We start from the raw sequence: 22,851 nt of genomic DNA, 5'->3' as shown, positions 1-22,851 counted from the left end.
GGTATAACTCTGGAAATATAATAAAAATCATTAAATTGTAAATAGGTGAATTGTATGATACAGAATTCTATCCCAATAAAGCTATTTAAAAAACAGTGAAAATCTGAAAGACTTTCTCTTGAGCTTTTTTAGTAGTGAAACAATTTTTTTTTTTTTTTTGCGGCACGCGGGCCTCTCACCGTTGTGGCCTCTCCCGTTGCGGAGCACAGGCTCCGGACGCGCAGGCTCAGTGGCCATGGCTCGTGGGCCCAGCCTCTCTGCGGCATGTGGGATCTTCCCGGACCGGGGCACGAACCCGTGTCCCCTGCATCGGCAGGCAGACTCTCAACCACTGCGCCACCAGGGAAGCCCTAGTAGTGAAACAATTTTATTAACTGAGTTAAATTGAAAAACAGTGAGTTTATAAAAAGGGTGGATTTTTTTCCATTCTTCAACATTTTAAAAGGTCTTAAGTGATTCTCTGTCTGAAAATGGACCATATTCTGCATATTAAAAAAAAAACAGAATACAAATTATGTGTTAACTAACTTTATTAGGTGATTTTGAAAGGAAGAAGGGAAACATAATTCTACTTTTAGTCACTTAGTTTTAGTAAACAAAAACTAAACTGTATCTTTAAGTTTATCTTAATTGATGGTTTAAAAATATTCTTACATTGCAGGTTTTCATATACAACCTGATTCAGCTGGAAATATTTTTCATAGTCTTTCTTGAACCAGAATTTTTGGAAAGTTATTGGAGAACTGGTCACTGAAATTAGGAACTCTAAATTATGTTTTTCTTTTTTAAAAATAACAGTTGTTTCAAGCAGAGATGTTCAGTCGTCAGCAGATTTTACACTCGATCATTGTTGATGGACAGCATCTTCTAGAACAAGGTCAAGTTGATGACAGGTAGGATCTTCGATATATTATTATGAAGTAAGGTTCCAGTAAATTAGCCATTTTCTTTTGAATGAGCAGGTTAGATGGCATAGAGCCAATCTTCCTAAGGCAATTGTACTGGAGAGGAGCCTCAGAAATTGGAGGAAAGACTTGTCTGAATCTCTGAAGTGACTAAGTATTGAATCTTTTTAAAGAATTGCTATTATATTACATGAAGGACATAGAGTAATTGGAAATCACCTAGCCAACCTTCGCTAGTTGTCTGTAGGGGGCTGGAATTAATGAATAGATCAGAATGAATTGTGTCAGTGATGTATCAGTGGTTTGTCAACGGATGCTTCTAATATTCTCATATGATTACAGAAATTTTATTCCTCAGAGGAGCATAGAGATCACTAGACCATCTCTCTTGTTTACAAATGAAAACTTGAGGCCCAGAAATGTGAACTGATTTGACCAAGGTCACATAACTAAGTAGCAATAGAATCAAGCCTAGCACTCGTGTATCTTGTCTTTAGTCAGGACCAGCCAGGTTTCCTATACCATGATAAAACCTCCACATTTGAAAATGGTTTGCTGACTTAAGTCAGATTACACTCACCCTGAAACCCTGCTTCCTCTTTATTACTTAGCAGATTATCTCTGTATTAAAAATGCAGAGGGAAAATCTAGCTCCTCTTTAGATTTATGGCGTATGAATTGGCAATTTCGTCCTACATTTACATTTCCTAGTAACAATGTTTACTCTACCCCATTACTTTCTGTGGTGATATTTGGCATACAAACCTCATTTATTTTATCACATATGTATGTCTTTTCCATATTTACAACAGTAGTTGTGATTATAATTAACTTAGTTTTTTTTTCCCAAAAAATAGAAAATAAGTCATTATTTTTATTAAGAGCTTTTTTAAAAAAAGTTTTGGAAACAATTTCAGTTTTAAGTGGATATTTCTTTGGAAGTACATGAAAGATTTTCATGATTAAGCTTGGAACAACAAAATGTGATGCCATATTTATTCTATTCTAAGGAAGCCAAACTTAAATGTGAGCTTTACTAAGAATTTAAGGCCTTCAAAATAAGACACATTCAAGTGCAATTAACTTATCTTTTGCTTTATCCTCCCTACTCTGTAACAATATTATAAAAGCTTGAGTCATTAAGTAAAATAAAATTTAAAATTCATGCTCAAGCCAACATCTATTAAATTTTAAATGTTAACAGGGAAAAACACCAAAGAGATGAAAATGGGAGGATGGGAACCAAGGGTAATTTTGAAAGTTGCCAGTGAAAAAAATTACAGATGAGAGCCTGTTGACAAATAGGAAGGTCCTAGATTACAAATGTATTGCGCTTTAAAAGTTCGTTTATACGTTTTGTTTTTGAAAGTTCAAGTTGAGCATTGAGCCCAGTGTCATGTTTTGAGTAGTTCCTCATGCTGACAGATAGCTCAGAGCAGCTTGGTTCTACAAAGTGAGGATGGAGGCTCCAAAGAGACCCTGGATGGCTAGCTGATAGTGAAGCAATATATAGGGTACTTTTCTCCAAGCCCTGGAGTTAGATGTTTTCAGAGATGATAGATGCTTGTAACTTTTAGGGATGTCTCATGAACCTAATTCATCATATTTGGTTCTACTGAAATTAGATTATAAATATCAGAATTTCCTCTCAAAACCAGAAGCACTTAATGACACATTTGGTTACAAAATCAAAGTTTATAGTGGCCCTCGATAATAAGAGGTATCAAGAATATAGGAGCCCAGGACAGTAAATCCAACTCAGAGCAGAAGCCCCCCACAGGAGGGAAGAAAAGCAAGACTAGTAACCTAGAGAATGAGCAAGTAATGTTACACTTTAGTACTAAAATGTGTGAATAACACTGTAACCTACAAAGAAACTCATTCTATTTGATACTGGACAAACCAGTTCTAAAGCCACAGTTGGATGTTAACGAAAACATAATAAAAAACTACCAACATTTTTTAAAGGTAGTAAACAGAGGTAGGAAGAACCAACTACAAGATCTGAGATGAGTTAGCCTGAAATTGAGAAAGCGTAAATAAAATTTAATATCTCTAAGTATATGCACAACCTTTATTCAGAAAATGATGACTAGATAGTTTTCATTTTGCTAAGAACAAGTGAAGTGGGCTTCAAACGTTAGAAGGGATGATTTAGATGAGTTTGTGAAAGCTGCTAAAGATTAGGACTGTCTACTGCGAGGGAATACTGAGAGTTTATGGAGCACAGTTTTTAAAAATATTTTTACGTAACATAGCTTTACTTAAATGGTTTATGATTCCAGCTAAAGTAACCCAGTCTTGTTCATCCAAAGTGACTTATAATTGTAGCTGAAGACAGAGGTTGTAAATAAGCTGGGCCCCTCCTTCCCTGCTGTTGCGTACACAGGATGCTGCCACGTGCTGCATACATGCTACAGGCACGTTCGGGGGCCGTTCGCATCGTAGCTGCTGCCCTACACTCTGTCCCCTCTCATGCACTCTGAGAGAGGGTAAATGACAGTTGACCTTACAGATATGTCTTCCACCTGTGCTAAGATGTGAACACACTCACCATTTGCAAACACTGATAGCTTAACTGTTATTAATTTTTTAAATTACTTTCAGTAGACCTGGTAACAGATCATGGCATGATATATGAAAACCTCTGCCCTAGATCACCTCTTAGGGCTTAGGGTCATCAAGTATGCGTGTATGTATGTATGTATGTGTGTGTGTATCGGTTGATTATGTAACTATATCCAGGATAACGGTGGTTTTCCTTATGTAATTATTTCTTCACCAGGGATGAGTTCAACCTCAAATTGACCCTTCTCAGTAATCAGTGGCAGGGGGTGATACGCAGAGCCCAGCAGAGGCGGGGCATCATTGACAGCCAGATCCGCCAGTGGCAGCGCTATCAGGAGATGGCGGAAAAGCTTCGTAAATGGTTGGTTGAAGTGTCCTATCTCCCCGTGAGTGGTCTCGGAAGTGTCCCAATACCACTGCAGCAAGCAAGGACCCTCTTTGATGAAGTGCAGGTAAGGTGCAAAACAGGCGGTTTTTAAACCTCTTCTGCATTTCCGCTGCACACTTTACCTTGACCTCGGTTCCTCAGAAGGATATTAGAGTGACACTGGAATGAGGACAAGCATTGTTCTCAAATGTCAACAGAAATATATAAAATGATGGCATTACAAAGTCCATATTTAACAGTGAAAGTAGGGCGAGTCCCAGCCTCTCACAAAGACTGACTCCATTTCACCCACCAAGGCCTCCCAGCAGCTCAGTGAATCCCAGCGTGGATGGAAAGGCAATGACAAGGAAAGGAGAACTTTGCACTGATTATACGTACTTCACTCATGAGCAGTTTAACTGAAGTATTCCAGAAAAGATGAAAGACTCAGTCCTGTGTGAGCTGTTTGTCTATTCCCCTTGCTTTCCCCAGCCTGGGAGTTTGGGAGTCCATCCTCTTAGATGGAGGCCACCACACCCTCTCATCAGTCCCTCCCAGCATATTTCATAGGCTCCTCTTGTTTTGAAGGTCACTGCCCTCTGCTTCCTTTCTCCTCCTTGCTTCTCCGGGAAACCTCATCTGTACACGTGGCTTCCACTACTCCCTGCCAGCAGAGAAGGGTCAAGTTGGTATCTTCTGGTCACGTTCACCTCCTGAGCCTCCAACTCATGTATTCAGCCCCCTTTTAGCTTTATATCTATGTGTATCACAGACATAATATACTCCATGGTTCCAATAGAGCCTGTGATCTCTGGATCAACCATTCTCCACCAGTCCATTCCACGTGTCCAAACCGAGGAAACATCACCGGCTATCTGGTCTATCAGTCAGCAACCCAGAGTCATTCTAGAGCTATACTCTTCATTTTACCTCCCTCCCCATATCTTATGTCCCTCAAGTCTCCATCCCTACTGCCACTACCTCAGGTTAGGTGCTCATGGTTTCTTGCCTAGATAGACAATAGCTTCCTAACCTGTCTTGAAGTATCCAATGCATGGCCTTCCATTCCATTTTCTACCCCACCGCTTAACACTCTTCCATGAATCTCAGTCACTTTTACTATAAAAACCGAATTCCTGTGCAAGGTGTGGTCTGGCGTCATCTTCTACCACTCTCTTACGGGAATCCTGTATTCTAGCCGCTGAAAACTAAGTCCAGTGTCCTGAATTCGTCATATTTATCCTGTATAGCAGATTTGCCCACCCTATTTCTCTGTGTGGAAGATGTCTTCTCCCTGAGTCCTGGCTCGCATCACAGCAGATCCTTCTTAATCTGGTTGTGTTCCTGTGTCTTTCAAGACTCGTGAAGGCTTCACCATTTGAGGAAGCCTCCCTGTGCACCCAGCGTGGGTCAGATGTCCCTCTGTGCCCCTGTGCATTTGTCTCATAGAGCAGTTTTCCTGTTGCATCGTGATTGCGTTTAACCTGGGAGCAGAAACTAAGCTTTCTGTGTGGAATTCTCATTTATTTATACACTGCTTCAATCAGGCCCAGAGTACTGGGTCAGTAAAGCTTTTTGGAAAAAAGAGGGCATGTTATGTATGCAAAATTTTAGGATTATTTAAAAATACTTACAATGGGGAAATGGTAAAGAGAAGGATGAGAAAGTAAAAATCTACGGTTTCTTTCAGTTCAAAGAAAAAGTGTTCCTGCGACAGCAAGGCAGCTACATCCTCACCGTGGAGGCTGGCAAGCAGCTCCTGCTTTCTGCTGACGGTGCAGCTGAGGCTGCCTTGCAGGCTGAACTCGCTGAAATCCAAGAGAGATGGAGATCAGCCAGTGTGCATCTGGAGGAGCAGAAGAAAAAACTGGCCTTCTTGTTGCAGGTAAGTTCGGCTCTTTCCTCCTGTAGGCCTAATGCAGTTTAAAAAGCCCTTTATTACTCAGCCATAAAAAGAAACAAAATTGAGTTATTTGCAGTGAGGTGGATGGACCTAGAGTCTGTCATACAGAGTGAAGTAAGTCAGAAAGAGAAAAACAAATACCGTATGCTAACACATATATATGGAATCTAAAAAAAAAAATGGTCTGAAGAACCTAGGGGCAGGACAGGAATAAAGACGCAGATGTAGAGAATGGACTTGAGGACACGGAGAGAGGGAAGGGTAAGCTGGGATGAAGTGAGAGAGTGGCATGGACATATATACACTACCAAGTGTAAAATAGACAGCTAGTGGGAAGCAGCCGCATAGCACAGGGAGATCAGCTTGGTGCTTTGTGACCACCTAGAGGGGTGGGATAGGGAGGGTGGGAGGGAGATGCAAGAGGGAGGGGATATGGGGACATATGTATACGTATAGCTGATACACTTTGTTATACAGTGGAAACTAACACACCATCGTAAAGCAATTCTACTCCAATAAAGATGTTAAAAAAAAAAAGCCCTTTTAATAGTTGTGCTGCTTCCTCAACGTTGTTATCCTGCGAATCAAATAATGCAGATCGTTACGTCAGACCCTGCAGTATTTTGATCCCCTGTGTCCTGTTTAGGACGTTGTCCTGTCTTGCATGAACTAGAAAAGTTTCCCAATTTTCAGCAGGTGGTCTTTTAGGAAAATCCCCCAACAAAGTAGTTTTAAGTCTGGTAAGACCATCCAAGCAATGAATTCTGATTCATGGCCAGTGCTAAGCCAGGAACCATGAGATGACTTTATAAATCTAGACAAGAATGCAAAGAGTAGATTCCACTCCCTAATCTAAGACTCTAAAGTGGTTTTCAAGATTGATATCTCTTCTTTTATAGCAGGGAAAAACCTATCCAAGAAGATACTCTTGATTTGATCTTAGCTTATCCAAGCAAGTTGCTATGAGATAAAATCTCCAGGAGGTATATTAAACCTTTAGTTGGATACAGATAGCAGGCTGATCACACAGCAAGTTTAGGGAAATGTAGATTTAGCAGACCTCCCACAATATGCTTTTCTCCCTCACTTTCCAATTCCTTGCATAAGACACGATTAAAGCAGCAGTTGATTTAAGGCATAGACTCTAAACTCAGATAAACCCAAGTTAAAACCATTAAAAAACCAAGTAACCTGGTTAACTCAACCTATCAAAGCCTCAGTTTCCTCATCTGTAGAGTGGGTATGACTACATTTCTTTCATAGGGCATTGTGAGGGTTTAATGAAATAATGGAAGTAAATCATGTATCAGAGTACCTGGCACATACTGAGTACTCAGTAAATGATGGTAATTATTATTGTTTATATTATTATCATTTTGAAATTGAACATGACTAAATACTGAAGTTTTATATGTGTTGATAATCACCAACACTTGAATAAGATTATTAAATTTGGACTGTCACTTTTTGGATCAAAGGTAATAACTAAAGCTAATGAAACACATTTTGCTTTTTTTAATGCTTAAAGTATGCACATTCATTGGGTTATTCTACTGAATTTTATTTAATAATATATGGGGATATATGTATACCTGTGGCTGATTCACTTTGTTGTACGGTGGAAACTAGCACAGCATTGTAAGGCAATTATACTCCAATAAAGACGTTAAAAAAAATAAAAATAAAATGCTGAAAAAAAATAATATATCACGTTCTGTGTAGGAAGCAATCAATCAGAAATGCCACCCAACATATGTTAGAGAACCATTTTTTGCGCACAGCACAATTTATCAGTAATACAACATGCCTGATTCTTTTTTCTTCTTTTTTTGCTTTCAGGAAAGGATTAAAAACATTGTAAATCATTCTGCAGAGAACATGTTAATCATATCTTTTTCTTTATTTGTGACTGATTTTTGGACACGTTTCTCAGACTTAATAAGGCGAGATGGCTGAGTCACTACATTTGCTTTTCTTGTTAGTCTATTTGTTGGTGTATAAAACATCCACTTTGATAGATGTTTGCAGACCGTAACATTTAGTTATTTCCTTATAATTCATGTAGTAAAAAAGACTTGGTTATAGCTTCAGAACCTAAGCCATCCTTGGAAAGGGGAATCCCTATTCTCTTGTTAAAGTTTTATTTTCTTTTGGATCATACACTAGGTCCTGTTTGCCTAAAAAGGAATTTATGGAGCTAAATTCTAATGTTTATACAGCCTCATTTTACTGTATCTTTTCACTGTAGCTATAAAGCTTACATATTTTTAGCTTTTAATTAAATGCTGAGTAAATATGCCAAAAACAGTCATTATAATTCTATGCCTTGCATGTTTACCCGCTTCACTATTGCCTCTTACTTTGGTTAGGAAGAATAAAAAGCTGACCTTTTCTCTTTTAGATCAATGAACATTTCTTGCCTGCGTGTTCAGAGATTTCAGTGTGTGATGATTTAACTGAGAATGTTGTTCAGTTTAAGCAAAAGAGGATCTTTTGTCTACCCTCACTATGCTTAGCGTTGATGAACTAAGTGTAGCCTGGGAACACCGAGATCTCTTTTTTGTTTGTTTTTTGTTTTTGTTTTTGTTTTTGCGGTACGCGGGCCTCTCACTGTTGTGGCCTCTCCCGTTGCGGAGCACAGGCTCCGGACGCGCAGGCTCAGCGGCCATGGCTCACGGGCCCAGCCGCTCCGCGGCATGTGGGATCTTCCCGGACCGGGGCACGAACCCGTGTCCCCTGCATCAGCCGGACTCTCAACCACTGCGCCACCAGGGAAGCCCCCGAGATCTTTTACTAAAGCAGAATTGGAACAAATCTGTCCAAAATAGACATTTGGGGCTTTTGTTTTTGGGGTCTTGTTTTTGTTCTTTCTGGTGAATGGGAACAGGGAATGAGGTTATGTACTCTAGAAAGTTCCTCGAAGGAATTTTAAAGAGAAATGAGAGCTTTGGGCCAAACTCTCAATTTATTTAGAAACCAAAAGACATTATGAGCCGGGAGGCACTGTAGCCAGCACTTCTTAAAGAAGACAGTTGTAATAGCATCGTGCATTGCTGTGCTGAAAATAAGGCATCGGGAGAGAAGATAGGAAGAGCCGAGACAAGAAAAGACCAGTGACGAAAGATGATGAAAGGGAAAATGTGAAGGGAAATGCAGCAGGATTTGGCTCCAGGCTAACTACTAAAAGCAACTCAAGTTGTCTCTCTTTGGAGCTCAGTAATTTAAGTTGAAGGGAGGGTTACTGGGGAGGGGGAGGCCAGGAATGGGAGGTATTGGACAAAATGAAGGAGATTTGTTTAGTTGAATTTAATTGGCACTGAGACACCAAATGTGGGCTAATTTGTAGATAGGGTGCTGTAAAGAATAAAGTCTCCATCATGGTTCCTCTCATTTTTTTCTTTTCTAATTACTTAAGAAATACATGTGTCTGAAAAAGATGTAGATAATAATTGAAGCATAGAGAGTAAAAAATGAAATTTCCCCTACACCACCACCCAAATCCTAGAATCTTCCCCAGAGGGAACTCTTGTCACCTTTGGCGTGTAATCTTCCAAAACACAAGCACATCATGTATGTTTTCTTTTGTCAGTACATAGGGATCTCCACATTCCACACCACCATTCTATCCTTCAGAACACTTACCAGTAGCTGGCATATAAGGTTTACATTTAAAAAATTGTGCATTATTTTTCTTCCTCTACTTTTTTTCTTTGGATAGGTTTTATGTTTTACACATTTAGCCCTTTGTTACATATGTTTCAGTACCATCAAGAGAAAGCCAGTCAAATGCCATGCTTTTTAGAGCTGTATGTTTCTACTTCTGTAACAATTCAAATCTAAGTGGCTCATACTACTTATATATTGAATTGAATCAGAGTCAGGGTTATATTATTTTTACATTTCATGTCACTTCTCTTACCTATATGTATTTTTCACCCTGAAAGAGATTTCATATCCTCTTTTCTATCCTTTAGAGTGCATTGAGGTAGTGTAGACATTAGTGCCATTATGGGTGGAGTTAGGAAAGAGGCAAAGTACTGTGTTCATACTCTCACCTCTGCAGATAGATTTGGATTCAAGTAACATTTTTGAGTACCCGTAATATTCTGGGTGTCTAGTACTTGGTGTCTTGGCACCCATCTTTTCCTTTAATCCTTTAATACAATTATAGAGAGTTTGTGTATCATTTCAGTTTTCATAAGCAACACATAGTGCATTACCTGCTTGCAGTCACCCAGATGATGAGAACCGTCCAGTTTAGAACTCAGCTCTTCCCATGCTCCCCCCTGTAGCGTGCATGTGGGCGCTTTCACAGTATCATCAGTGTAACTTTAATTCTTCCTCTGGGAATTGAGAAGAGAGTTTTTCTTGTTTTCCAACTTCCTGCTCCTTAAAAATCCATGAAATTTCTTTTGCTTCCCATTATAGGACTGGGAAAAATGTGAAAACGGAATAGCTGATTCTCTGGAGAAACTACGAACCTTCAAAAAGAGGCTCTCCCCACCTCTGCCAGATCACCACGACGGGCTCCACGCGGAGCAGATGCGTGGCAAGGTAAATCGCTGGACTGAGCTTTTAACCGGCAACTACTTGTGCTTCCAGTATAATAACGCCTTTGAAAGCATGCTTCAGTCAAGCTCCTATGAATGTCTGCGTGTAGGTGCAAGTTTCTGGTATTTTGCATTAGGGCAGACAACTCTGGTGAAACTTGGTTGTTGATTTATTGCAGTCGATGAAATTATAGACTAGTTTATGGATTACCTTAAGTAAGTAAATGAAAATGTAAAACACAACATTAAAAGGTATTTAAAAACTAGGTTAAGAGCAATGAAGACAATCTTTTTAAAGGGTCCACACTGGAGAGTCATTCTAGAAGAGTCTAGCTCACAGAAAGAAGAGTGAGGCTCAGCAACCTGGAAATCCTGCAGCTGATGGCCCTTGGAGAAATACACGCTGCCCTCCAGGCTCTTTCCTGTAAGAAAAGTAGGAACTATGGGCTTCCCTGGTGGCGCAGTGGTTAAGGGTCCGCCTGCCGATGCAGGGGACGCGCGTTCGTGCCCCGGTCCGGGAAGATCCCACATGCCGCGGAGCGGCTGGGCCCGTGAGCCATGGCCGCTGAGCCTGCGCGTCCGGAGCCTGTGCTCCGCAACGGGAGAGGCCACAACAGTGAGAGGCCCGCGTACCGCAAAAAAAAAAAAAAAGTAGGAACTATGAGTAGCTGCTTTCAGTTACTGCATGGAGACGCACAATCCTTCAGATGCTCAGGGCCCTAACTATTTAAAGGTTATGATCAACACTTCAGATGGCACTTGGAAGCAAATCAGAAGCTAATACAGACCCCTCCCTGCATGGGGAGCTCACTGAGACCAACATGATTTAGTGTCTGTAGGATTTGTTCCGTTCACTCCTGTGTAGGCAAGTGCAGTGCCTGAATAGCAGTTCTCTGCTGAGCAGTATGCAGAGAAAATCACAACTACCCTTAAAAATGCTTTTTTCCCCCCAGATGACATGTCCTCATGTTCTCCAAGTCATTTGCAAATTACTGCACTGGAGTAATTCTGTTGAAAACTTCACACAGACTTAAATGATTTGAATTTTGATCAGGAGTTCTCTGCTTCTTTTTGGCTAAGAGGCTGTAAGCCTTTAAGAAAGATTAATTTTTAAAGAAGTCTGGAAATCATGAAAAGGGTGGATATAAGAAATTTTCTTCACTATTAAAATGTAAGGATGATCTTTGAAATTTGAAAGAAGCAGATTTAGGGAAATGAAAAGGTAGTATACTTTATGTCATGGATGGCAAGGGAGAGAAATACTATCTTGAGGTATAAATTCAGTAGTATGCAAAGATTAAAAAGAATTTGTTTTAAGTCTGTGCCTGTGAATTTATGACAAATGATTAAAGAAAACTTTCAACAAGCAAGAATGGGAATTTACTGGGCTCCTCCTGTATGCCAGTGGCTAACCAGTGTTATCTTAGTTGGCAAGAACGCAAGGTCATGAGCACAGTCTGCTATTCCCTTCTACAGATGTGAAAAGTGAGGCAGCTAGAAGTTCAGTAACTTTTCAAACTTAGTAAATATTAGGGTTTCCTGAACCCAAAGGCTATATTTTTACCACACAGATTCATCTAAAATAGAGTCTGTGAGTCTGAAACAGTTGGTTTCTGAAGGTGGTGTTTCTCTTTTAACCCATACACCAAATCTGATGTTTGAGTTGGGGGGCTGGGAGTTGAAAATTGGTATAAAAAGAGGAAAATCTTTACATTGATATGACAATTTAATATGTCTATGGTTATAAGCAGAAATGCTGCATATTTAATACACCTGGATAGTTTGGTCTTTCAGCCAAATACTGTTACCATGGGACCTCATTTCCCAAAATACACAACAGTTACAAACACACCTGCTATTAAGTTTGGAGATTAGAAGGATGCATTTTGGTCCAGCTCTCTGCTACTCTTCCGCAAACCACCTTAGCAGCAAAACAAAGCAATCACCTAGAAAATTCAGGCTATAACCTAGTTTGCTTAAATTGCCTGAGATTAGCCTCAGACGGTACCACTAATTGACTTTGCCTTTGGAAACTTGTCTCCTGTATGAAGAGACAAAAAGAGAGGGAAAAAGCCATGTGAAATACTCTATTCATGTACAAAATTAGCTGGAATCTAAAAACGTCAACAGCTGGCAAAAAGCAAGAGCTGTACAAATTGTAAAACTAGTCATCTGTTCAAAGCATTGCAAAAACTATTGTCAACTCATTCAAATATTGGATTTTTCCTTAAATCGTTCCCCAAAAGGAGAAAATACATATTTTTTCCAGTAACTTAAAGAAATCTCTTCTCCTGCAGAAAACGTATTCAGTCCATTATTTTAAACTGAGTAATAACAGCAACTGATCCTTTCAGCTACTACATTGTAAACCTGTATCACAGAATGTAGCAACTGACAGTCTTTGAACATGAAAGTTAAATCTGGTAGTTTGGGGTTTTTTTTTAATATTTCATTAACATGATCAGTCACTTGGGACAAAGGTAATGTTGGTTTAAAACTAAGGAAGATCAATGCAGTGATGAAACTTGAACTAGAAAAGACGATCAGAAAAGATCAATGAAATGGGAAATAGATTTCCATTTCCCATTAGGAAAGATTCTGCAAGCAACCTGGTATTATATAAGAAGACCTTGGCAAATTATCAGATTATGTAGGAAGCAAATAAAGTAGCTACTAAGTTGGATGTTCAAATAGAATGGGATGGAAATGTAATGACATCAAGAGGGGATTCCGAATACACCTCAGAAACTGTTGATGATAGATGCCCATGGGTATTCAAGTTTTGTGCTTTTTTTTAAATCTAGGAATTGGAAAATGCAGTTGGGAGCTGGACAGATGACCTGGCACGGCTGACGGTGCTGAAGGATGCGGTCTGTGCCTACATCAGTGCAGACGATATCTCCATCCTTAACGAACGCATGGAGCTTCTGCAAAGGCAGTGGGAAGAACTATGCCACCAGGTGAGACAAACTCTGGTCTCAGTATCCGCTCAGAAAGGTAGAGAACTGGAAGACGATTTGGAATGTCGGTGGCTATGTCCACATTTGGATAGAGGAAGACACTGTGCTTATTATAAGAATGCTTCAGATTAAGACAATTGTATCTTAACACTATATTTTAAATGCATCCAAACTGGATTCTCTTGCCCTTTCTTTTACTGGCTGTCAAAATATTTTAAAGAGGAAATACAGTTTTGTGGTTCATAGATGTGGTTTTGCTAGGTAGATATTGGTGGTCTCTTTCTTACTTTAAATGTGAAAAAACAAGGTTTTATTTGCAGTCGTAGCTAATGCTGTGAGTGGTTTTGTACATTTAACATTTATTATTGCTGTTGATCTACCATAGTTGTTTCTTCATAATTCGTGGGTGTATGGCATTTTTAGCCATATTTTATTTATTTAGTAAGTACGTTCTGTGTGCACAATACCTTAAAAGAGATCCCAGATTGGGTTTTGATTTGGAAATGAAAGGGAAAGATTGCTGGAGTAGCAAAGAGAGGACAGTTGAGGCAAAGAGGAATAACAGATAGTCCCTCAAGTGAAGAATGGCTCCGACTCATAGCCTTGAGATCATAGCCTCCAGGAAGCAGGAACCGTGTTCCTGCTGTCGTGTTCCTTCCTGTACCTCGATTGCCTTGTCTGGCACAAAATAGGTTATGATGCGTATTTGTTAAGTGAATCATTCACATTAATTATTGTGAATTTCACAAGCTACAGTAGATGTCCCTACAAACTAAGGGCAGTGTGGATTGCAGAGAATAAAGGAAATGCTTGTTGAACTGGATAACTCTTGAATCGAGTGCTGAGATCAGAGTCGAAGGGACAGCTTGGTGTAGAGGGAGAACGTGGATGTGCTAGACAAGGTTGCAGCTTGAAAAAGGCACAGGAGTAGAGCAGAGAGAGGACCTGGCTGGGGAAAAGCAGGTGTTGGAAGGATGAACTAGAGAAAAACTCTGGAGCACACTTGGTAAATGTGTGAACAGTTTCGTGTGTGTGTGTGTGTGTGTGTGTGTATTTGTGTGTGTGTGTGCTTTTTAAAAAAATAATTGTAAGATGATTTTCATAAATATGTTAATGATTTGCATTCAAAATTAATTTAGCCACTTTCCCCAGAGTTCTGTATTCTCAATGAACAGTGAGAAACTTACATGGAGTGTGGTGATGTTCATCACACTTTATTCTTTTCTGAGTTCTTCAGTCCAAAATCAGTACTATCCAGTAAATTAGTGTACACTTTTAGATGTAAAGATTTTATCATAGCATATATAAATGAAAGATATTTGGTGGGTACAGATATTGGAAAATGCCCACAGCAATGTTCAGTTACCCTTGTGAGCCTTATTCATCTGTTTTTCTTAAAACTGGGAAAAGTCTAGCACTGCTTTGCTGACTCAGTACTTTTTAGCATATTATGTGAAATGAATTAGACTAGATCCATTTCTGTAGCTAATTGATGTCTCTAAAGCTTTCAGAGAGATAACACCTTAGATATTGGCTTCCATCTCCTTCCCAAACCTACCATGAACTTCTCTATGCCAAGACCTTGCTCAGGCCATTGTTCCTGTCTAGACTTCCTGCGTAGACTATTCCTTCCTTTCTGATTTTCTAAACTATCCTCTTCTGTTGAATTCCAGTACTCTTGTGATGCCATTGTTTGAAATGCTCAGACCTCTGTTCCTCTGAATGCCCATTTCCCTTTTGGTCTATGCCATCATGTGACAGTGCCTTGTTCCTTTTTTTCCTCTTCTCCTTCTTCTCCTTCTTTTTCTCCTTCTCCTTCTTTTTCTCCTTCTTCTTCTTTTTTAATACCTGTGACTTGAGTTCAAGATCGTGAAGCCCTTGAGGACAAACCCTTTCTTTGCATCTCCAGTGCCTAAAACAGCTGAGCGTTTCTACTGTTGATTATTAAGACAAGACTTTAGGATATTATTTTATATCTTATGTTCCTCTAAATGTAAAATAACGACAAGGTTTCTGAATATTTAGGAAGGTAAGAAGATTATAATTATGTAATACTTTTTGATTTAGGGAAACTGATACTATGTAAGAATGCCACCAGGTACAAAGGATACAAACTTCCAGTTACAAGATGAATAAGTTCCAGGGATCTGATGTACAGCATGGGGACTATTGTTAACAGACTGGATTATATATTTGAAAGTTGCTAAGAGAGTAGATCTTAAATGTTCTCACCACACAACATAGAATGGTAATTATGTGAGGTGATAGAGATGTTAATTAACCTTGTGGTAATCGTTTCACCATATATATGAATATCAAATCATCGTGTTGTACATCTTAAACTTACACAGTGTTATACGTCACTTATATCTCACTAAAGCTAGAAAAGGAAAAAAGCAAAGAAAAGTTTATATGTTGTAAAATTACTTACCAGAGTTAAACATATCTAGGCGACAGTCTGTTTAGAAATACATTTTGAAAGCTTCTGTTGATCATATGGCATGCTGTAAAGAGATTAATACCTTGCACCTGTGAGTAGACCAGACAAGTAAAAAAAAAAAAGAGGAAGCAGAAACATAGTGTTTCTAGAAGCTTTCTATATTGAGTGTGTTAAGGCATGAAGCTAAAGCATACTTGTCTCACATTACTTCAGTCTAAACAGCATTATTTAAACCAGTGAGAGTTTAGTCATGTGATTCATACCAAAGGTGTCAGGGTATAATTGTAAGGAGAAATACAGACCAGTTACTACTTCTTGAGTTAGTGTTTCCGGAGAACTTCTGTCAAGTATGAAACCGCAAAAGGAAACGAGCTTGTGCCTATGTCTCATTTTCAAAGTTAAAAACTTTAGAGAAACATGGCATAATCCCTCTGTTAAAGACCAAGTAGTGCGTTCATATTCCAATAGAAGCAATCGGTCGGAGGTCCGGATTGATTGGGGCTGCAGGCAAGGAGGAGGCGGCCGCCCTGTTCATAAGCATCACAGACTAGAGGTAATGGAGAAAAGCATCCTGTCTTCAAATAGACTCACCAAATGGTTTGTTGTGCCTGTGTACAGCCGTGGCTTGTATTTGCTTTTAATTCCTGTTTTGGTTTGTAGAGCTGTGTGTAATTCCAGTTGAGATATAAATATATCATCATTGTAATTGCTCGGTGTTCTTTCAAATTGTCACGGGAAAAATATCTGAAGCAGAAAAGGATGTGTTTCCTGTTCAGCTGCCTCACGCTCTGGGGGTTTTAGCTGGTGTTTGTCAGCTGTTGGCAGTGCAGCGCGTTTATACCCTTGAGAAGACGTAAATATGTGCTAAACTGATAAGTAATTTAAGGGTTTCCACTGAACTCAAAGACAGTGATGGTAAAGCTCACTTATCGTACAGCCTAAATATTAGTTTTACAAACCAAAAGGAAAATTCGGTCCCCGTTATTAATTTAAATCTTTTGAAAAGATTGAGGCGCCAGTTTGTAACCAGAGCTTGTGGCCTACCTGTTTCTTCCTTCAACTGTTGCTCTGCATAAGCAAATGAAATGAAAGCAACACTTGCATGGTATGTGAGAAAGACTAGAAATATATATTTAAGCTGCTTATTGAATAACATGAGTGTCAGGAGAAAAAAATATTAAAAACTCAAATGATGCCCTGTTGTCGTATATAGTTAAGTAGACTGAACGTTTGTTAAGTCTTTAGGATATACTGGTCACTTTCTAAAATTATTTTCCTGTTTGAAGAATATATTGTATTATGAGCTTACAGTATTACGGTGCATAAGACAGTACATGGCACATAGTAGACACATGTTTACTGCAAACCAGAAACATTTGTTTAATGAATTTTGGAACAAATGAAAGATTAATTTACAAATGACAAAAATAAAGCTTAAGAAAGATGAGTAACCTTGCCCTGGTCATACCATTAGTAAGTGATGGAGATTGTTTTTGAACCTCCTCTGCCTCTGCATATTTGATCATAATGTTATATTGCAAAAACCTGCATCAGAGTGTATCAGAGATTCAAGCTTTGCTGCTGCTGGTCCTTTTTTTTTTTTGGCCATGCCGTGCAGCTTGCAGGATCTTAGTTCCCCAACCAGGGATTGAACCCCGGCCCTCAGCAGTGAAAGCGTGGCGTCTTTCCAGTCTAACCACTGGACCGCCAGGGAATCCCTTTGCTGGTTCTATTTTGTACTGATATAAACAAATGCCTCAAATTTGTCTGACCTCCTCTATCCCTGTCTCTGAAATCAGAGTAATACCTACCCCTCAAAGTAATAATATTTTTCTGTTATGTAGTCGTCTTCCCCGCAGATGTTGTTGAGAAAAGCCCTAGAATTTATTCTTGCTGATGGCCAAGATTTGGGGGAAGAGGCAGAGAGGCGATGCACATAGCAAGACTTGTTAGTCTGAAGTCTGAAAGGCAGGGGTTTCTAACCTTTGCATGGCAGGCAGTTTCAACTATGAAAATATAGTTTCAGCTTGGACATCAGTCGAAGCAGAATTTTAATACCAGCCTGACTCTGCTGCTCTGTGAATGAAAAAGAAAGTCATATCCACGAGAAAGTTCAAAATCTTAGCAGATCAGATGACACTCTGCTATCAGAGATTGAGAGGAAAATGGTGCTGGACGGATTGTACTCTTCAGTGCTGTCTTGGTAGAGCTTTAACGTAGGTGAAATTTGTCTCCAAAACTTTTAATCTTGTTGTCTTGGTTTTTCACCTTCCTATCAATACCCACACCAAGTAAATGCACTGTTGTTCTGTATTTTTCTGCCTCAAAGAAAAATTCATGGTAAACTGAATTATACTAGTGGGGAAGTACTTAATGGATTAACCAGTGTCACTCTACCCAGAGAAATTTTTATTTTAAAAGATCATATTAACTCAAAAGAGTGAATTTCTAATGGTGGCATTTCAAAAATTATGGCAGGTTATGGGGTTCGCCATCTAAGCAGCTCACTAAGCTTGGCCCTGGTATAGGTATCCTGGGCTCATAGTCTGATTCCCAACACTTTTATTTTTTTTTTTTGAGAGAACTTCTCCAGTATTTTTTTAACCATTTTTTTAATTGAAGTATAGTTAATTTACAATGTTGTGTTAGTTTCAGGTGTACAGTAAAGTGATTCAGAATATATATGTATTCTTTTTCAGGTTCTTTTCCATTATTGGTTATTGCAAGATATTGATTATAGGTCTGTGTGCTATACAGTAGGTCCTTGTTGGTTATCTATTTTATACATAGTAGTGTGTATATGTTAATCCCAACCTCCTAATTTATCCCGCCCCCCCCCCACCCGCTGTCCCCTTTGGTAACCATAAGTTTGTTTTCTATGTCTGTGAGTCTGTTTCTGTTTTGTAAATAAGTTCATTTGTATCATGTTTTTAGATTCCACATATAAGTGATGTCATATGATATTTGTCTTTCTCTGACTTCACTTAATATGATCATCTCTAGATCCATCCATGTTGCTACAGATGGCATTATTTCATTATTTTTTATGGCTGAGTAATATTCCAGTGTGTGTGTGTGTGTGTGTGTGTGTGTGTGTGTGTGTGTGTATACACACACCACATCTTCTTTATTCATTCGTCTGTTGATGGACACTTAGGTTGCTTCCATGTCTTAGCTATTGTAAATAGTGCTGCTGTGAACATAGGGGTGCATTCATCTTTTCAAATTAGAGGTTTCTCAGGTATATGCCCAGGATTGGGGTTGCAGGATCATATAGTAACGCCATTTTTAGTTTTTTGGGGTTTTTTTTTGCGGTACGCGGGCCTCTCACTGTTGTGGCCTCTCCCGTTGCAGAGCACAGGCTCCGGACGCGCAGGCTCAGCGGCCATGGCTCACGGGCCCAGCCGCTCCACGGCATGTGGGATCTTCCCGGACCGGGGCACGAACCCGTGTCCCCTGCATCGGCAGGCGGACTCTCAACCACTGCACCACCAGGGAAGCCCCATTTTTAGTTTTTTAAGGAACCTCCGTACTGTTCTCCATAGTGGCTGCACCAATTTACATTCCCACCAACAGTGTTGGAGGGTTCCTTTTTCTCTACGCCCTCTCAAGCACTTATTATTTATAGACTTTTTGATGATGGCCATTCTGACCAGTGTCAGGTGATACCTCATTGTAGCTTTGATTTGCCTTTCTCTAATAATTAGTGATGTTGAGCATTTTTTCATTGCCTGTTAGCCATCTGTATGTCTTCTTTGGAGAAATGTCTGTTTAGATCTTCTGCCCATTTTTTGATTGGGTTGTTTGTTTCATATTGAGCTGTATGAGCTATTTGTATATTTTGGAAACTAATCCCTTGTCGGTCGCATCGTTTGCAATTATTTTCTCCCATTCTGTAGGTTGTCTTTTCATTTTGTTTATGGTTTCCTTTGCCATGCAAAAGCTTTTAAGTTTAATTAGGTCCCATCTGTTTATTTTTGTTTTTATTTCCATTACTCCAGGATATGGATCCAAAAAGATATTGCTGTGATTTATGTCATAAAGTGTCTGCCTATGTTTTCCTCTAGGTGTTTTTTAGTATCCAGTCTTATCTTTAGGTCTTTAATCCATTTTGAGTTTATTTTTGTGTATGTTATTAGAGAATGTTCTAATTTCATTCTTTTACATGTAGCTGTCCAGTTTTCCCAGCATCATTTATTGAAGAGACTGTCTTTTCTCCATTATATATTCTTGTCTTCTTTGTTGAAGATTAGTTGGCCATAGGTGCATGGGTTTATTTCTGGGCTTTCTGTCCTGTTCCATTGATCTATGTGTCTGTTTTTTGTGCTAGTACCATACTGTTTTGGTTACTGTGGCTTTGTAGTATAGTCTGAAGTCAGGGATCCTGATTCCTCCAGCTCCCTTTTTCTTTTTCAAGATTGCTTTGGCTATTCAGAGTCTTTTGTGTTTCCATACACATTAAAAATTATTTTATTCTAGTTCTGTGAAAAACGCCATTGGTAATTTTATAGAGATTGCATTGAATCTGTAGATTGCCTTAGGTAGTATGGTCATTTTAACAATATAGATTCTTCCAATCCAAGACCATGGTATTTCTTTTCATCTGTTTGTGTGATCTTCAATTTCTTTCATCAGCATCTTATAGTTTTCAGAGTATAGGTCTTTTGCCTGCTTAGGTAGGTTTATTCCTAGGTATTTTATTCTTTTTCATGTGATTAATTCCCACCCTTTTCTAGGATGTAGAATCACAGACATTTGGGGCTGTGAGGGACCTTGAATATTATTTACCTAATCATTAACAGAGCCAACCCTAGGCAGAATTGCTAACTAGGAAGTGTATAACACCTTAGAAATATTTTCATTTTCATTTAAAAAAAGGAAACTCGGGCTTCCCTGGTGACGCAGTGGTTGAGAGTCCGCCTGCCGATGCAGGGGACACGGGTTCGTGCCACGGTCCGGGAGGATCCCACATGCCGCGGAGCGGCTGGGCCCGTGAGCCATGGCTGCTGAGCCTGCGTGTCCGGAGCCTGTGCTCCGCAATGGGAGAGGCCACATCAGTGAGAGGCCCACATACCGCTAAAAAAAAAAAAAAAAAAAAAAAAAGGAAATTAATTCAAAATGCATTGAAGAGTAAAATAGATCCATGGATAAAGGATTGTATGTGTTAAAGCAAAATGTAGCAAAATGTTAACAATTTTAGAGTCTAGGGAATATATCATAGCTGTTTACCATACAATTCCTTCAACTTTTCTGTATGTCTGATGTTTTTCATAATAAAGTATTGCCGGAAAAAGGAAAATTGAAAGGTAGGTGTTTAATGTGGTGGGATATATAGCAGAATGTCTAGCATTATCAACATGACTGTTTAGAATGTCTGCAAAAGTGGATCATCTTCTTACCACTGAGATCGCATTTTATTTTGCTAACGTGCAGTTTAGCTCAACTAGAAACATTTCTTAGTATCTCAACCAGCACTGCAAAGACAAGAGTATTATGATGTCAGAAAGTTTTAGAATTCTGGAAAGGATCATTCTAGACCTAGAGATAAGAAAACAGGCGTATTGTATATATTTGTTTATTGTATAAAGAACTATTAAAACTCAATAATAAAAAACAATCCAATTAAGAAATGGGCAAGAAATTTGACCAGATAGTTCTCCAAAGAAGACATACAAATGGCCAAGAATATGAAAAGATTCTCAACATCATTAGCCATCAGGGAAATGCAAATCAGAACCACAATGAGATAGCACTTTATATCCAGTAGGATGACTGCAATCCAGAAGACAGATAATAACAGGTGTTGGTGAGGATGTGGAGAAATTGGAACCCTACTACTGGTGGGAATGTAAAATGTCACAGGCACTTCACAAAACAATCTGTACTGTTGCCATATTACCCAGCAAGTCTACTCCTGGGAATGTGCCCCAAGAGAAATGAAACATATGTCCACACAAACACTTGTACTCAAATGTTCATAGCAGCATTATTCATAATAGCTAAAAAGTGGACACAGCTCAAATGTCCATCAATAGATGAATTGATAAATAAAATGTGGTATATCTATATGGAAACATATGTTCAGCAATAAAAAGGAATGAAGTACTGACGCATGCTCCAACATGGATGAACCTTAAAAACATTATGCTAAGTGAAAGGAGCCCATCACAAAAGATAGCACATCAAATGATTCCATTTACATGAAATGTCCAGAATAGACAAATTCACAGAGATAGAGAGTAGGTTAAGGTTGGGAGGAGGGTGCAGGGGTAGGCAAAGGAGTGAGTACTGATGGGTACAGGGGGTTTGGGGTTTTTTTTAATATTGATGAACATGTTATAGCATTGATGGTGGTGGTGGCTTTGAAACTGTGAACATGCTGAAAAGAGCTGAGTCGCACACTTTAAACAGGAAATGGTGTGGAAACTACATCTCAGCAAAGCTGTTACAGGAGAAAAGAAACAAAGATACAAAAATCAAAATAGAAAGCAGGCAGGGAAATAAAAGAACTTGCTCAAAGTAAAGTGATCAAGATAGAGCTGATCAGGGATTGTGCCTCTTCCACTGGCACTCCACTCTCTCCTGACACCTGACGCTCAATTAATTCTCCCCTCCTTCCCTATTTTTCTTTCCTTTTTTTTCTTTCCTTTTTCCCTTTTCCTTCCTTCTTTTGTATTTCTTTCCTTCTTTTCTTTTTTTCTACCCTTTACCTTCCTCCTTTTCTTATTCCTTCTTTTCTTTCCTGTTTCTTTCCTTTTTAGTAAAAGTACATTCCATGATCCTGTATCATAGCTGCACAGAACCAACTGTAGTGAGAAGCTAGATTTTTTTAAAATAAATTTATTTATTTATGTATTTTTGGCTGCGTTGGGTCTTCATTGCCATGCACGGGCTTTCTCTAGTGGGGGCTACTCTTCATTGCAGTGCGCGGACTTCTCATTGCGGTGGCTTCTCTTGTTGCGGAGCACGGGCTCTAGGAGCGCGGGCTTCAGTAGTTGTGGCTTGCGGGCTCCGTAGTTGTGGCTTACGGGCTCTAGGCACGTGGGCTTCAGTAGCTGTGGCACGTGGGCTCAGTTGCTCCGTGGCACGTGGGATCTTCCAGGACCAGGGTTCGAACGCATGTCCCCTGCACTGGCAGGTGGATTCTTAACCACTGCA

The 22,851-nt window shown here is 39.3% G+C and overlaps 1 protein-coding gene across 20 annotated transcripts in view; it reads left to right on the top strand.

Moving 5' to 3' along the window:
* The window catches only part of SYNE1 (spectrin repeat containing nuclear envelope protein 1), a 453,644-nt gene that overhangs the window by 366,979 nt on the left and 63,814 nt on the right, over positions 1 to 22,851 (top strand). For 19 of the 20 annotated variants that reach the window (XM_029223419.1, XM_029223418.1, XM_029223413.1 and 16 more), the window contains 5 exons: positions 799 to 893; positions 3,691 to 3,925; positions 5,531 to 5,725; positions 10,172 to 10,297; positions 13,098 to 13,253. In XM_029223419.1, the coding sequence (XP_029079252.1) occupies positions 799 to 893; positions 3,691 to 3,925; positions 5,531 to 5,725; positions 10,172 to 10,297; positions 13,098 to 13,253 (807 nt within the window). Of the gene's footprint in view, positions 1 to 798; positions 894 to 3,690; positions 3,926 to 5,530; positions 5,726 to 10,171; positions 10,298 to 13,097; positions 13,254 to 14,777; positions 16,247 to 22,851 lie in introns of those variants that run through there. The other variant, XM_029223426.1, reaches the window with a different exon arrangement.

Source organism: Monodon monoceros, unplaced genomic scaffold (genome assembly GCF_005190385.1).
Source record: "Monodon monoceros isolate NGI ecotype Baffin Bay Population unplaced genomic scaffold, NGI_Narwhal_1 Super_Scaffold_15, whole genome shotgun sequence".
Lineage (NCBI taxonomy): Eukaryota > Metazoa > Chordata > Mammalia > Artiodactyla > Monodontidae > Monodon > Monodon monoceros.
The sequence above is the reverse complement of the archived record's forward strand: the minus strand, read 5'-3'. Positions and strand labels throughout refer to the sequence as shown.